This window comes from Podarcis muralis, chromosome 9, assembly GCF_964188315.1.
Source record: "Podarcis muralis chromosome 9, rPodMur119.hap1.1, whole genome shotgun sequence".
In the NCBI taxonomy this organism is placed as follows: Eukaryota; Metazoa; Chordata; class Lepidosauria; order Squamata; family Lacertidae; genus Podarcis; species Podarcis muralis.
The window spans coordinates 37,208,134-37,220,427 of record NC_135663.1 but is presented as its reverse complement, the minus strand read 5'-3'; the positions used below and the strand labels follow the sequence as shown (position 1 = coordinate 37,220,427).

General features: G+C 43.9%; 1 protein-coding gene across 2 annotated transcripts in view; it reads left to right on the top strand.

Annotated features, from left to right (window-relative positions):
- Positions 1-11,915, top strand: part of OTUD4 (OTU deubiquitinase 4) — a 28,596-nt gene extending 16,681 nt beyond the window's left edge. For both annotated transcript variants that reach the window (XM_028744136.2, XM_028744138.2), the window contains exons 12-21: positions 135-259; positions 356-527; positions 1,111-1,276; positions 3,827-3,977; positions 4,574-4,629; positions 4,737-4,808; positions 5,813-5,951; positions 6,288-6,557; positions 8,086-8,126; positions 9,452-11,915. In XM_028744136.2, the coding sequence (XP_028599969.2) occupies positions 135-259; positions 356-527; positions 1,111-1,276; positions 3,827-3,977; positions 4,574-4,629; positions 4,737-4,808; positions 5,813-5,951; positions 6,288-6,557; positions 8,086-8,126; positions 9,452-10,627 (2,368 nt within the window). In that variant the 3' untranslated portion in view covers positions 10,628-11,915. The remainder of the gene's footprint in view (positions 1-134; positions 260-355; positions 528-1,110; positions 1,277-3,826; positions 3,978-4,573; positions 4,630-4,736; positions 4,809-5,812; positions 5,952-6,287; positions 6,558-8,085; positions 8,127-9,451) is intronic.
- The last annotated feature ends 379 nt before the right edge of the window (positions 11,916-12,294 follow it).

Here is a 12,294-nt window from a genome sequence, read left to right as displayed (position 1 = left end):
GTGAGTCGGGGCGGGAGCTCTTGGTAATATATATTTATTGTAAACCATTCTGAGCTATGCTGTTGGGGTTGTTTTTTTTTGAGTTGCAGCACAGTGCCATAGCATTGGTGATTGCCTTCTCTTCTCCCCTGCAGGCATTCCGTACTCCTGAAGAACCTTAAGCCAATCCCACAAGCAGCTCCTCTGGAAAGCTGGAACACTGTGCCAGGGAAGAAGATAAAAAAGCCAATTTCACCCCATGGGCAGTTTAGTCATTTTGGTAGGTTTCCTTCCGCTTTTGCATATTGTACAGCCTTTTTTTTTTTTTGCCAAGCAGTCTGCCTGTGATAAATCCGGCAACCTCTTGTTGTTTCAGATGGAGACTTCAGAGGGTCAAAGAATTCAAACAAGGCAATGAAAAACGCATCAGGGCTACCTCCTCGACTGCATGGCACGAGGCAGCATCACATGTCCTGCCCTGGGATTTATTTCCAGCAAACTTCTCCGGAACACAGCACTCCAGGCAGAAATCCCTCTCAGGCATTAAGGTGAATTCAACCTGTTACTAAAACCTCTTAATTTGGAGGGCTTGGTATTTTATTCTTGGTGCTTTTAATAATTTAGGGACCACAACTTCCGAACGTTCATGAATATTCTAATATAGGGCTGCTTCCTGCTCAGAAGCTTCCTCTCATTGTCAGATTTCTGATCTTGAGAGGAGTGCCTTTATAGCAATAACTATTGTGATGACCTGTGAGTTTTCCCCCAAGAGATAGATGTGCCCCTCAGTTCTAGCAGAGGTGTGAACATTGGTCCTGAGGCAGTTAACGTCTTGTCAATCTTTGAATATGGGTGAGTTTGTTCCAGTGGGGTGAGGCTTTAGATTGGTGTTGTGGGAAAGTTTAGTGTGGATGAACCCATAACCTGGCAGTCATTTCCCTCCCTCTTAAAAAAAAAAGTCATGTAGCCATTGTGTCTCATGAGGTGTACAGTACCTTAATTGTATTTTCTAAATCGAACTCAACTGAGCATTTGAATAATTATGGGAGCGGGTATTATACTTGATGTCTTTTGGAAAAGGAGCTATTTAAACTGTTTAAGTGGCTGTAAACCATTTCTTCCCCTCTTCAGAAGGGCAGGTCGTGAGAGAACAGAAGACTTGGAGTATACGAACAGCAGAGATTGTAACTACTTTGGCCTTTCTCCAGAGGAGCGCCGGGAGAGAGAGGCCATAGAGGAAACACATTCACTTTATGAGATTCAGTTCTGGGATGAAGTAGCCTTTCCTGCGCTTTCGGTACGTGTACAGGACACAGAATGCTTCTTGAAGCGCACTGTTTCCTTGTTCAGTGAATGATGAAAATGAGTTGCAAAATCAGTGCTGCTTCTCTTCTCACCGCTGCAGTGTTAACCTGGTATATCTTTTTATGACAGTTTTTAAGTATGGTGTAAATATAGTGGTATCATAACAGAAGAGACACAGTGCAATAATCCCCACCCCCCACCGAAAATACCCAACCAGAAGAACCAACACTGTGGAACGTTTTGCTTCTAGAATAAGAGGTTCTGGGTAACAGTGGTGCCAAGTAGATTTATGTTCCTGCCTAGCACACATGGGTGGACTAAAGCCAAAGTATTAAAGATGCCACCCACAAGACAAACACATCAGAGGCGAGGAAGCATCATTTAACATGGATGGATTTATTTGTATTCTATACAATTTTTCTGCTACAAAACTGGGCACACACAAGTCATAAAACATGATAAAACATGCCCCTCCCTCCTCACGTAATCTCCACAACAACTCTGTGAGGTAGGTTAGGCTGAGAGGCAGGCCCGAGATCACCCAGTGAGCTTTGTGGCCAAGTGGGGGATGGAACCCGGGTCTCCTGACACTGTACTCACACACTGGTGAGTATACGCACACCACTTTGGCTGGACGCTCATGGTAGTAACCTGCCTGTCAACTACTGGTGGGTGGGCACCCACAGAGTGGGTGCTCTCAGTATCACTGGAGACCCCCACCAAGGGCAGTTTGCTTAGGAAATCTGGAACTGGGCCTGTCTGCTTCTGTTTCTTTCTTTAATTAAGGAATTTAGCCGGGGGGGGGGGTGATTCATGGAATAGGTAAAGGTAAAGGGACCCCTGACCTTTAGGTCCAGTCGTGGCCAACTCTGGGGTTGCGGCGCTCATCTCTATTGGCCGAGGGAAGCGGCGTACAGCTTCCGGGTCATGTGGCCAGCATGACTTAAGCCGCTTCTGGCAAACCAGTGCAGCGCACAGAAACGCCGTTTACCTTCCTACCGGATCGGTACCTATTTATCTACTTGCACTTTGATGTGCTTTCAAACTGCTAGGTTGGCAGGAGCAGGGACCGAACAACGGGAGCTCACCCGTTGCGGGGATTCGAACCGCCGACTTTCTGATCGGCAAGTCCTAGGCTCTGTGATTTAACCCACAGCGCCACCCACGTCCCTTCGATTCATGGAATAGTGTGGGGTAATAAGTAGTACTGAAGGTTAGGGACAGTATTTGGCCTTGTAACTATCATAAGCCAGCAAGATATTAGCCATCATTCTTCTGGCATTCTAGTCTGCTGAAACTGTTCTCCCCCCCCCCATCTCTCCCCACCCCCAAATGAGAAGGACAGAAGAGTGTCATAAAATATAACAACAATCCAGGTTTTCAGTTATAATCTGTGGAAGCTACCAGATGTTGTCCTCATACTGGACAGAATACAATAAATCATGGAACGTATATTTTAAACACTTCCATTTCATACATGGTGCTCCCACGGTGCCACTTTTAGAATTGAGGCTGGGGGTGGTCAAAAGCCATTTGTGATGCAATGAGAGCAACTGCTTTGCAATGGTGGGGGAAGGTTTTTTGTTTTTAAAAAGCAACCCCACCGGCTGCACCTAAAATGGCTTTTTGGATCTTGGCCTCTGTGATTTGTCTCCTAGTTGAGCAGCTACCGAGAACCTGTTATACATTCGTAATGGTATAAATCGCTTAGTTGGCTTACAGGACCGGGATGTGGTGGTTTTTGGAATTTTCTGGTGATAGAAAGGCAACTGTGACCGAAGGAGGTCCTTTGTGTGGGGGTTTCCCACTTTTGAGACGGTTACTCTTCCCACTCACCCCATTTTTAATGGAATTTAACCTACATTTTAAAGCACCAGATTTGTAATTTTAAGGCTGTAGTCTTCAGCACAGTTAGTTTTCATTGGTGGCATTGGTGGGTAACCTGTAGTTTTCCGTATGTTCTTGGAACTACAGCTGCTGTCATCCCTGATCATTGGCTGTGCTGTTTGGGACTGGTTGTTGGGAGTCGAAGTCCATCAACATTGGGAGGGTCACAGATTAGGCATCACTGTTTCGTAGGAACTTGTCTCCCCCTCCCCTTTTAATGTATTGAGGCTTCACACAAATAATGTATTGGGGCTAGGACAATGGGCATTTTCATCTTATACCAATGAGGAACTCAGTTAAGTAGAGCTTATACAGTGGTACTTTGGGTTACAGATGCTTCAGGTTACGGACTCCGCTAACCCAGAAATAGTACCTCGGGTTAAGAACTTTACTTCAGGATGAGAACAGAAATTGCACAGTGGCGGCGTGGCAGCAGTTGGAGGCCCCATTAGTTAAAGTGGTACCTCAGGTTAAAAACGGACCTCCAAACCGAATTAAGTTCTTAACCCAAGGTACCACTGTACTAGTAGGAGAGCAGTGTTCAAGGTCTTTTCAGGTGGTAGGACTCTGCTATGACTGTTATGACCAGGCCCTGTTGATAAAAAATGTGGCACACATTAGTTCTTAGTTTTTAAAAAACCCTCAATTCTTTCAGAACCCAGCAGTGTCTCAGGTAGCTACTCAAACTACTGATAACACTGGATGGAGAAAACACCGAGCATCTAATGGAGGAGGAGGAAGAAGAAGAAGTAGTTTGAAAGAAGAGAAGGGGAAAAGCAAAAACATGGAAGCAAAAGAGGAAAAAGGTATAAAAAAAATGGAAAATGGGTTTAAAACTGACACATTCTTAGTCGAAGCTCTTTGTAGCTTTTGTGAAATAAGGAAGATACGCAATATGAGGGCATTTGGGGCAGGGTGGGGATTATTTTTCATGGGTCAGCAAACTTTTCCAGCAGGGGGCCGGTCCACTGTCCCTCAGACCATGTGGTGAGCTGGACTATATTTTGGAAAAAAAATGAACAAATTCTTATGCCCCACAAAAAACCCAGAGATGCATTTTAAATAAAAGGACACATTCTACTCATGTAAAAACATGCTGATTCCAGGACTGTCCGCGGGCCAGATTTAGAAGGCGATAGGGCCGGATGCAGCCCCCAAGCCTTCATTTGCCTACCCATGCTTTAAACACTTGTCGAGTTTTGGGAAAAGCAGCTGAACGGTATTTTAAATGGCGATACAGTGTAGCAACCTTCTCTATCCATCATCATCAACAGCTAGCTTGACCACTGGGGAGGGATGATAGGAGTTGTACTCCAAAAACATCTGGAGAACCTAAAGCATGAAGTCTGCGTCATATAATATATTGACTTCATTAACGGTACTTTTTATTTTCCTGTTGCAGAATCTAACCCTGGGCAGATCCTCATAGATCAGAATTTTGAGCCAAAAATATCTGAGGTAATAACTCAAAATTTGATGAGCTGTGATGTGTACTGCAAAAACTGTAGCCTTTCACAAAACGAAAACTTATAAAGCAACTGTGTTATGTCCATTTTGACTTCCAGAACCATGGAGAAGCTTCACGAATATCGCCTCCCTCAGGTCATGGGGATTCGCAGTCCCCATTTTTGGAACAAGTAAGAGATTTTGTACTTAAATTCTACCACTCTTTTTGGTGGCAAACTTAGCTTCCTCTTTCCTCCCTATCGTGGGTTCAGATTACAGCAGAATGCCTCGTATTCCCGGGTGCTGGTTGGTTGGAACTTTGGGCACAGGATGAGGATTTGTTTGGGGTGCACACTATTAATAAGAGAGCAATGCCTTAAGTAAGGAAACACTGATCTGGTTTAGTAATGGATGCTGAGCCCCTCCACATAATAGATATCTTAGACCGGATCTAGTGCCACTTGATTCCTATCACTTGGTAACTGTAAAACTGCTCACCGGCTCACTGAATCCACCTGAAGTCGCATATGCTGTGTAGCTGACCTGGTCAGCTCAGAGTGCTATGATGGCTAATTGGAACCAATGGGTCCAGAAGCAGTGTACCTGTGAACACCAGATGCTAGGAATGAACAGGGAAAGATTGTGACTTTCATGCCCTACTAGTGCCTGTTCTTGGAAGCACCTGGGTAGGGTTCAGTAGGGTCTTCTATTGCCTATTTGCCTTAGACCTATCTTTCCTGCCTTTGGTCAAGAAGGCTCAGTCCTCATGCACAACTAGTTGTGTAAGAAAGCTGTCAAAGAAAGCTGTTCAGGGAAGTTTTTAGTGTGTGATGTTGTATTGTGTTTTTACTATTTTTTGTTGGGAGCTCCCCAGAGTGGCTGGGGCAACCCAGTCAGATGGGCAACATAACAATAACAATAAAAACAAATTAGTAATAGTTGGTTTATATTTTGTATGAGTTTGTACTTTGGGGCTGCAGCCCTGTGCTCGCTTAACAGGGAAGTAAGACTGGTTTAACTTGGTGAGGCTTCTGAATAAATGTCCTTCGAGCTGACTTCAAAGTTATTATAATACCTTCTCATTCCTGGGAAGGAGGGTATGTTGAGTTTTGCCACTGAGTTAAATTTTTCTCTTGGTTGAGGATTTGATTTGGAAACATTTCTAAGTTTTCTCTGTGGCGTCTTCGTATTGCAGAGCTTCCAGGAACACATACCAGGCGTGACTCCTCCTCCATCTTTGGCCTTTCACGAGATGCATTTGCCTCCTCCGGTGCCTTCTGTGCCAGCCGTTGTGCCAGCTTGGCCAAATGAGCCAACAACCTATGGACCAACAGGTTTGGAGAAATAAATAGCTTGCTCACCCAAAAAGAACGAAGTCCTTTAATGTCATACCTTGCTATAAAATGGTTCTTAAAAATCTGTCATGGAAACTGCTAATACAGACTAGATATTTTTTAAAGAGTCATTATCAACATTAAGTACTTTGCCTATCGGATCTCAGGGTGTCTGGTGGTTACGGTAATCCCACAATCCCTGTATTTTACACTTGATCAATCCACATCTCGTTCCACAAACTGACTTTTTAATTGGTTCTTGGTGTTACTCTTACCTAGATCTAGACAATTTTCTGTGTTCTTTTTTGTTTTGTTTTTCCACCCTTTGTGTCTTAGGTCTTCCACCTCAGATACCCGTGTCCTCAGTGATGCCGACGCCGGTGACTGGGCTAGATCCCTCTCTGTCCCCAGTCCATGTGACCTCCAGTCCAGTTACTGGGATTCCAGTATCTCTCCAAGCAGTGAACCAGCCTCTAATGCCTGTGCCTCAAACCATGAACCTTTACCAGGACCCACTTTACCCTGGATTCCCTCTAAACGAAAAGGGGGAGCGAGTCGTTACACCACCTTACTCCTTGTGCAGCACAGGGGAGGATCTTCCCAACGGTAAGGGGGAAGGAACTTGATCACCATAGCTCCAGGGGAATATTGTTGTTAATTTTGGTCAAAATCTAGGTTAGGGGTGGGTGGGTGCAACTTGGGGAGCAAACATCGGCTGTCTTAAAGCAGCCACAAATAGAATTATATAGGAAACTTTCTAGCCTTGCATCAATTGGGTTCCACTGAGAGTAGGCCAGAGGCAGCATGCCCCATTTTGCCCCTTGAGGTAAATCAAGCAAGTTCTGTGTCACCTGCCGCTGCTGCACCGCAGCCGCCACAGAAGCAGTGCTGATTTCCAGCAAGATCTCGTAATCTCGCTTCCCCACCAGTGGCAGAGGTGGTGGGGTTTGTGGTGTTCTCAGGGGGGCGCCACCTGAGGCTTCTGCTGCCTGAGGCGGCTGCTTCACCTTGCCTCATGAATGAGCCAGCCCTGGAGTAGACCGTTGAAATTAATGGGCCAAAGTTAGTCATGTCATAAATTTAAGTGGGTGGTATTCACCTGTGTTTTTACTCAATTAGACCCATTAAGGACCGCAACCATTAATTTCAATAGGTCTACTCTGAGTAAAGAATAGTTGAAGATCCCCCCTCAGTGGATTTACTCAAGAGTTTGGCCAACAGAGATAACGCTGCATCCTATTTTCTGGCTTCTATATGACTTATAGGGTGAAGTTCTAGTTGTGCTTACTCCCACTGTGTCCAACAAGGCTTACTCCCAATTTAATGTGCTCAGGATTGGAATTTGACTGGTCTGTTGATAAGCTTGCCATTCAAGAAACATACGGGCTTGTAGGAAATTGTGCGTGGGAGCAACAATGAGGATTGAAAGGTCTATAGGGAATCTGTGGCTGTTCAACACCATATTGCTTAGCAAGGATAGGTGTACACTAGATTATCAACGGAATGAAAAATGTGTCAATAGTTCATAGAGGTTACTGCCCTCTGGAGCAGTGTTCTTTCTTGTCTTCCATCTCATTGCCTAATTTGGTCAAGTTTTGTAACCCTCCCTAAAAATATGTGTAAGCAATACACTTAAAGTCAGTACTGCAAGTCTTCTGTATGTCATAGATTCAAGTCCTTTATTTAAGTGTGGCATGAAACCTTGAGTTGATTCCCAGGCCATATTACAAGACAGTAAACTCTTTTGCATGCAATACTAAGCCAGTGTCTGGTTCGTGGTTTATCTCCCACAGACAAACAGGTGGAATGCTGTAGAACATAACTTGGCTACAGGTGGTGGTACACCTGAAATTGAAAAAAACCTTAAGACCAGTTTCAGATGCAATACTAAGCAAAACCATGAGTTAGCAGCAGCGACACCATGAGCAGAGTGGTCACTATCTTCTCTCTCAGAACTCAGTTTGTGCTATGAATCAGTAGAAATGAAAAGCTTTAGATGAGGTAACACAGTTCTAATAGTGACACACACACACACTCACACGCGCACGCGCACGCGCACACACACACACACACACACACACACTGGAATTGGGGGGAAACCCTTTGAATTTGTTTTGCTTTTTCCTTTTCTCAGATAAAAATACCCTCAGGTTTTTCTTCAACCTTGGTGTAAAGGTAAGTTATCTGTATTTTCCACTTTAGTATTGCAGAACCAAAATATGCATGAGCCCAGATTTCTTTTTCAAAGAAGTAGCAGTTTTAGAAAAATTGAATGCCTCAGGATTCTGGTTGTTTTGAAGTTGGAACAGCTCATCTCCGAAACAACTAAAAAAATCCTCAAGTCTTTTCATCTTTCGGAAGGGTATTTTACAGCCCATATGCGCTGGGGGTTTGGCTTCCTTGTGGCTCCTCCACCTGCTCATGGAGCAGATAGTGGAGTAAGGTGAATAGATAGCTCTTCTTACTATATTTGGCTTATGCTCAAATGCATTTGGACATGTTAAGCTTATATTAACATGGAAAAGTCTCATTGAAATGTAAAACAATGGAAAGACTATCTGTTTAGAACTAACTTGGCACATCTAGCATGCCTACTGTTAGGGGCAGGTTATGCCTGTCTTGAGAGTGTGGTCTTATTTGAGCCGATCACATCTCAGCTTAATAAATCAAGGTAAGAGCACACCATTTGGCTGTACATGCATCCCAGCCCCTTGAGTCCTCAACCCTCCCTTCATAGCGTAACCAAGCAAATGACAATTTGCTTTTAACAACTCGGAACTTTTTGTATTGTCCGAATTAGAGAACTATGGTTAACAGCTTTGAAACGAGGCAGGAGATGAAAGCCATAATTTGAAGTTGGCTTTCATATCCTAGCTTCTCCTAGTATAGTTGGCCAGAGTTTCTTGGTCCAGATGAAAATGAAAACTTGTGTTGATGGAAAACTTCCTAGTTTGCAAAGAGAGGCTTTAACATCTCACCAACCCGCAGTCTTTCAGGACAGATGTGCTGCATAAAACCTATCATCAGATAGGATAAAATCCAAATGCACCCTGTTGCACCACCTGCTGGTTGCAAATAGTAAAGTAGTCCCAAGAAGCAAGTCTTTATTCTGCTCAGCTGTGCCACAACAATCTCCCTGTATGAGGGGGGATTGTAATAGTGTGGCCGTCACCTTAACAAATAGTTAAAATTATTGCTGTTCTATTAAGAGTGCTTCTGAAGACCCAGAAGAAAAACCTTAACCCCATTTAGGAAGGTTTGCCAATATATGGGGGCTACTTTATAAGGGAACACCTTTAATTTAGTAATGTGAGTTAATGTAATGATATGCCATTGAGGTGTCATGCATTAGGGAAAATAACCTATGCACATTAGAACTGTAACTGGATGGTGTTAATCAACATACTGCATTAGGCATGAAAAACAAGAACTTGAAAAACTAGATCGAGGATTTTTCGTGTGAAGGTTCACCCAAGTTTTCCCTGTTTGCGTTTCTGCAGGCGTACAGTTGCCCCATGTGGGCCCCTCACTCGTATCTGTACCCTCTTCATCAGGCTTGCCTAACAGCCTGCCGAATGTACCCGAAGGTGTCCCTGGCAGTGTATTCCCACAACCCTTGGATGCAAGAGGTTTCTTTATCTCAGAACGGAAACGAAGCTGCCCGAATAGACGGACACTTGCCTGGGCAGAATGAAGTCGGAATGAATGGCCAAAGTCCGCAGGCTGACACCCGGCCTCCATCTGTGCCCCTCTTCATACCGGCTGCTCAGGTGCCTGAAAGCCAAGGACTTGTCTGTGTCGAGTCTGAGAATCTAGGGCAAGGCCTTCCGGCTGAATACGACGAGTCCTTCGGGGGCCAAAGTGTGTTCCCACAACCTCCATTTGGGCAGAATCAGTTTCTAGGACCTGTTCCTGTTGCACCAGTGTACTCTCAACTTTGGTATGGGTACCCTGTTCAGGGCTATGTTGACAATTCTGGGGTGAGACAAGTGGTTGTGCCTCCTGTGGACAAGAGAGCTGATGCCGGCTTGCCTAAGGAGGGCCTTGCTGCAGCGACGGGATACGCAGAGTCGTTTCAGAAGGCAAGGAGTGAAAACTGCACCCAAGGCTCACCTGTCTCTGCAGCCACTGCAAAGAGTGACTGTAATGTTCTAAATAAAACCTCAACCAGAGTACCTAGGGAGAAGCAGGCTTGTCCTGCTGCGCCATCTGCTACACAAGCAGAGTCTCCACTCCAAAACCCACCCACAGAGATGCAGGACAGCAGAAGACAGGTGGTGTCAACGCCAAAAAGAGAATCGAAAAACTCTTCTTTTAGCCATAAAGAGAAGAATGACCAAGCCAGTGCAGGCCTAGAGGATTGTCGGGTACAAAGGCCAAGGGAAGAGAGTTCTGAAGATGAGCATGAAGTGTGTGATATGCTGAGGAGTGGCCGGTCAAAACAGTTTTATAACCAAACTTATGGAGGTGGTAGAAGGCCTAGAGGTGAATGGGGCTACCCTCCTGGACGGGGGGGATACCATTACTCAAGAAATGAAGAAACCTGGCGGGGGCCACATAGCAGAAGCAGAGATGATGGCTTTCAGTATCACCGCAATTACAGAGGAAGGCCATATCGGAATGACAGAAGAAGGGCAAACATGGGAGATGGTTATCGTGGGCAGCAACTGCCTTAAGAGCACTTCTTCCGGAAGGCTTCAACATGCACGAGAATGTTGACTGCTGAAATGTGCCCAAAGGTTTCCCCTCTTTGTTTTCTTTAAAGAGCAGAAATCCCTTTTCTATTTTTGAAGAGTGACGTGAGGCCCAGGGGGAATAACCTCACGAGGGTTAAATAACTTTTGGAAATTAAAAATAAATAAATGCTAGTTGGTTTATTTAAATTCCGAAAACTATATAAACTATATTGTTTAAAATATTGAAAGGTAGGTTTGGTGTTTGGACTTTTTCTTTGGAATTTATAATAGAAAAAAAAGTGGCTACAATGGAAACCTACTGCAGTTGAGTATTTTGACAGATGACAGTGAAGAATGTTGAACCAAATAGAATGTATGTCCTCGCATACTGCCTCTTGGGTCTGAACACTTGTAGCTTCCTGGACAGTTGACTTTGATGTGCTTCCAATCCAAAGGCCTTTCATCTCAAAAATCTGTGAAACTTGAACATGTGAGGTTGAGTTTTGCTTCAGTTAAGATGCCACATACGGTAGTCAACTATCCTTGTGTGTCCTAGGTGGTTGATAGTGTCTTACTCATAGGGGTATATATTTTTTAATTTTATAAAGCATTTCTTGTACTTGTAAAAAGCAATCAAGAATACTAGTGTATAAACTGGTAGGAAGTTGTTGTGAATTCTTCCAGGCAGTCTTAACACTGGTATGATTGTAATGGTGCCTATGCCAACTATGTACCCTCGACAAAAAGTACATTTCCAAAATAGTTTTGCAACTGTTACAACAGAACTTTTAAGATACTTTTGCACTGACAAATCCTTAAAACACTTGCTGTGTGAGAAATGCATGGGCTAGATCTAAGCTTCCCTTTTCTGTTTAAGCAAGGCTTAGGCAGTGAGTTGCTGTTAAGCCTCCTTTGCCTGCCCCTTTACACTGTGGAAATGTTTGTATTGTTTGTTCTTTCCTTTTTTAAAGCCTCCTTCCTGCCTATATATAAAAATATATATAAAGCCTGGTTACCCATCTTTGAGTGGGAGATTTCTAATTTACATTACACTATCAATCTGGTTGCTTTATTTTGCCTTACAAAGCACTGAAATATGTGCTCCATTTTTTCTCTCTGTAAAGTTGAACTGTGTATATTTGTGTGTGTATATCAGTGGAGAAGGTGATGGCTACTGCTATTTTGTGTCCAAGAGATTGTATAACTTCCATCAGGAGACTTGAATGATACTGTTTATGGATACCCTTCTGATGCATGCTATAATTAAAAAAGTTTTGTTTTTTCTGAATTTCTTTATATGGTGTGAGTGGTTTTTAAACATCTACTTGATAACTAGATGTAAGTGAAACTCAGGTGTAGACTAGGAAGCTGAGTAAAGTTTAGCTTGCAACAATTTTGCAACTAAAGCTTAATACCTAGTTTAAAAAATACCCAGGAATAGTTGGGCTCGGCAGAGCATATTTTCTCCCCCCTCCCCCCAAAGATGTACTCTGCCAAGCCCATATTCCCAACATGTTTGCACTTCTGTCTCAGTGACGTTTATGTTGGCTTGGTCAGAATGGAAGATGGCAGGATTCACAAGGATGTGCTCTTTGGGGAGCTGGCAGCAGGCCTGCAGCCAGACAAACTGTATTATAGCCTGCAAATGTGACATGAAGGCTGACGAC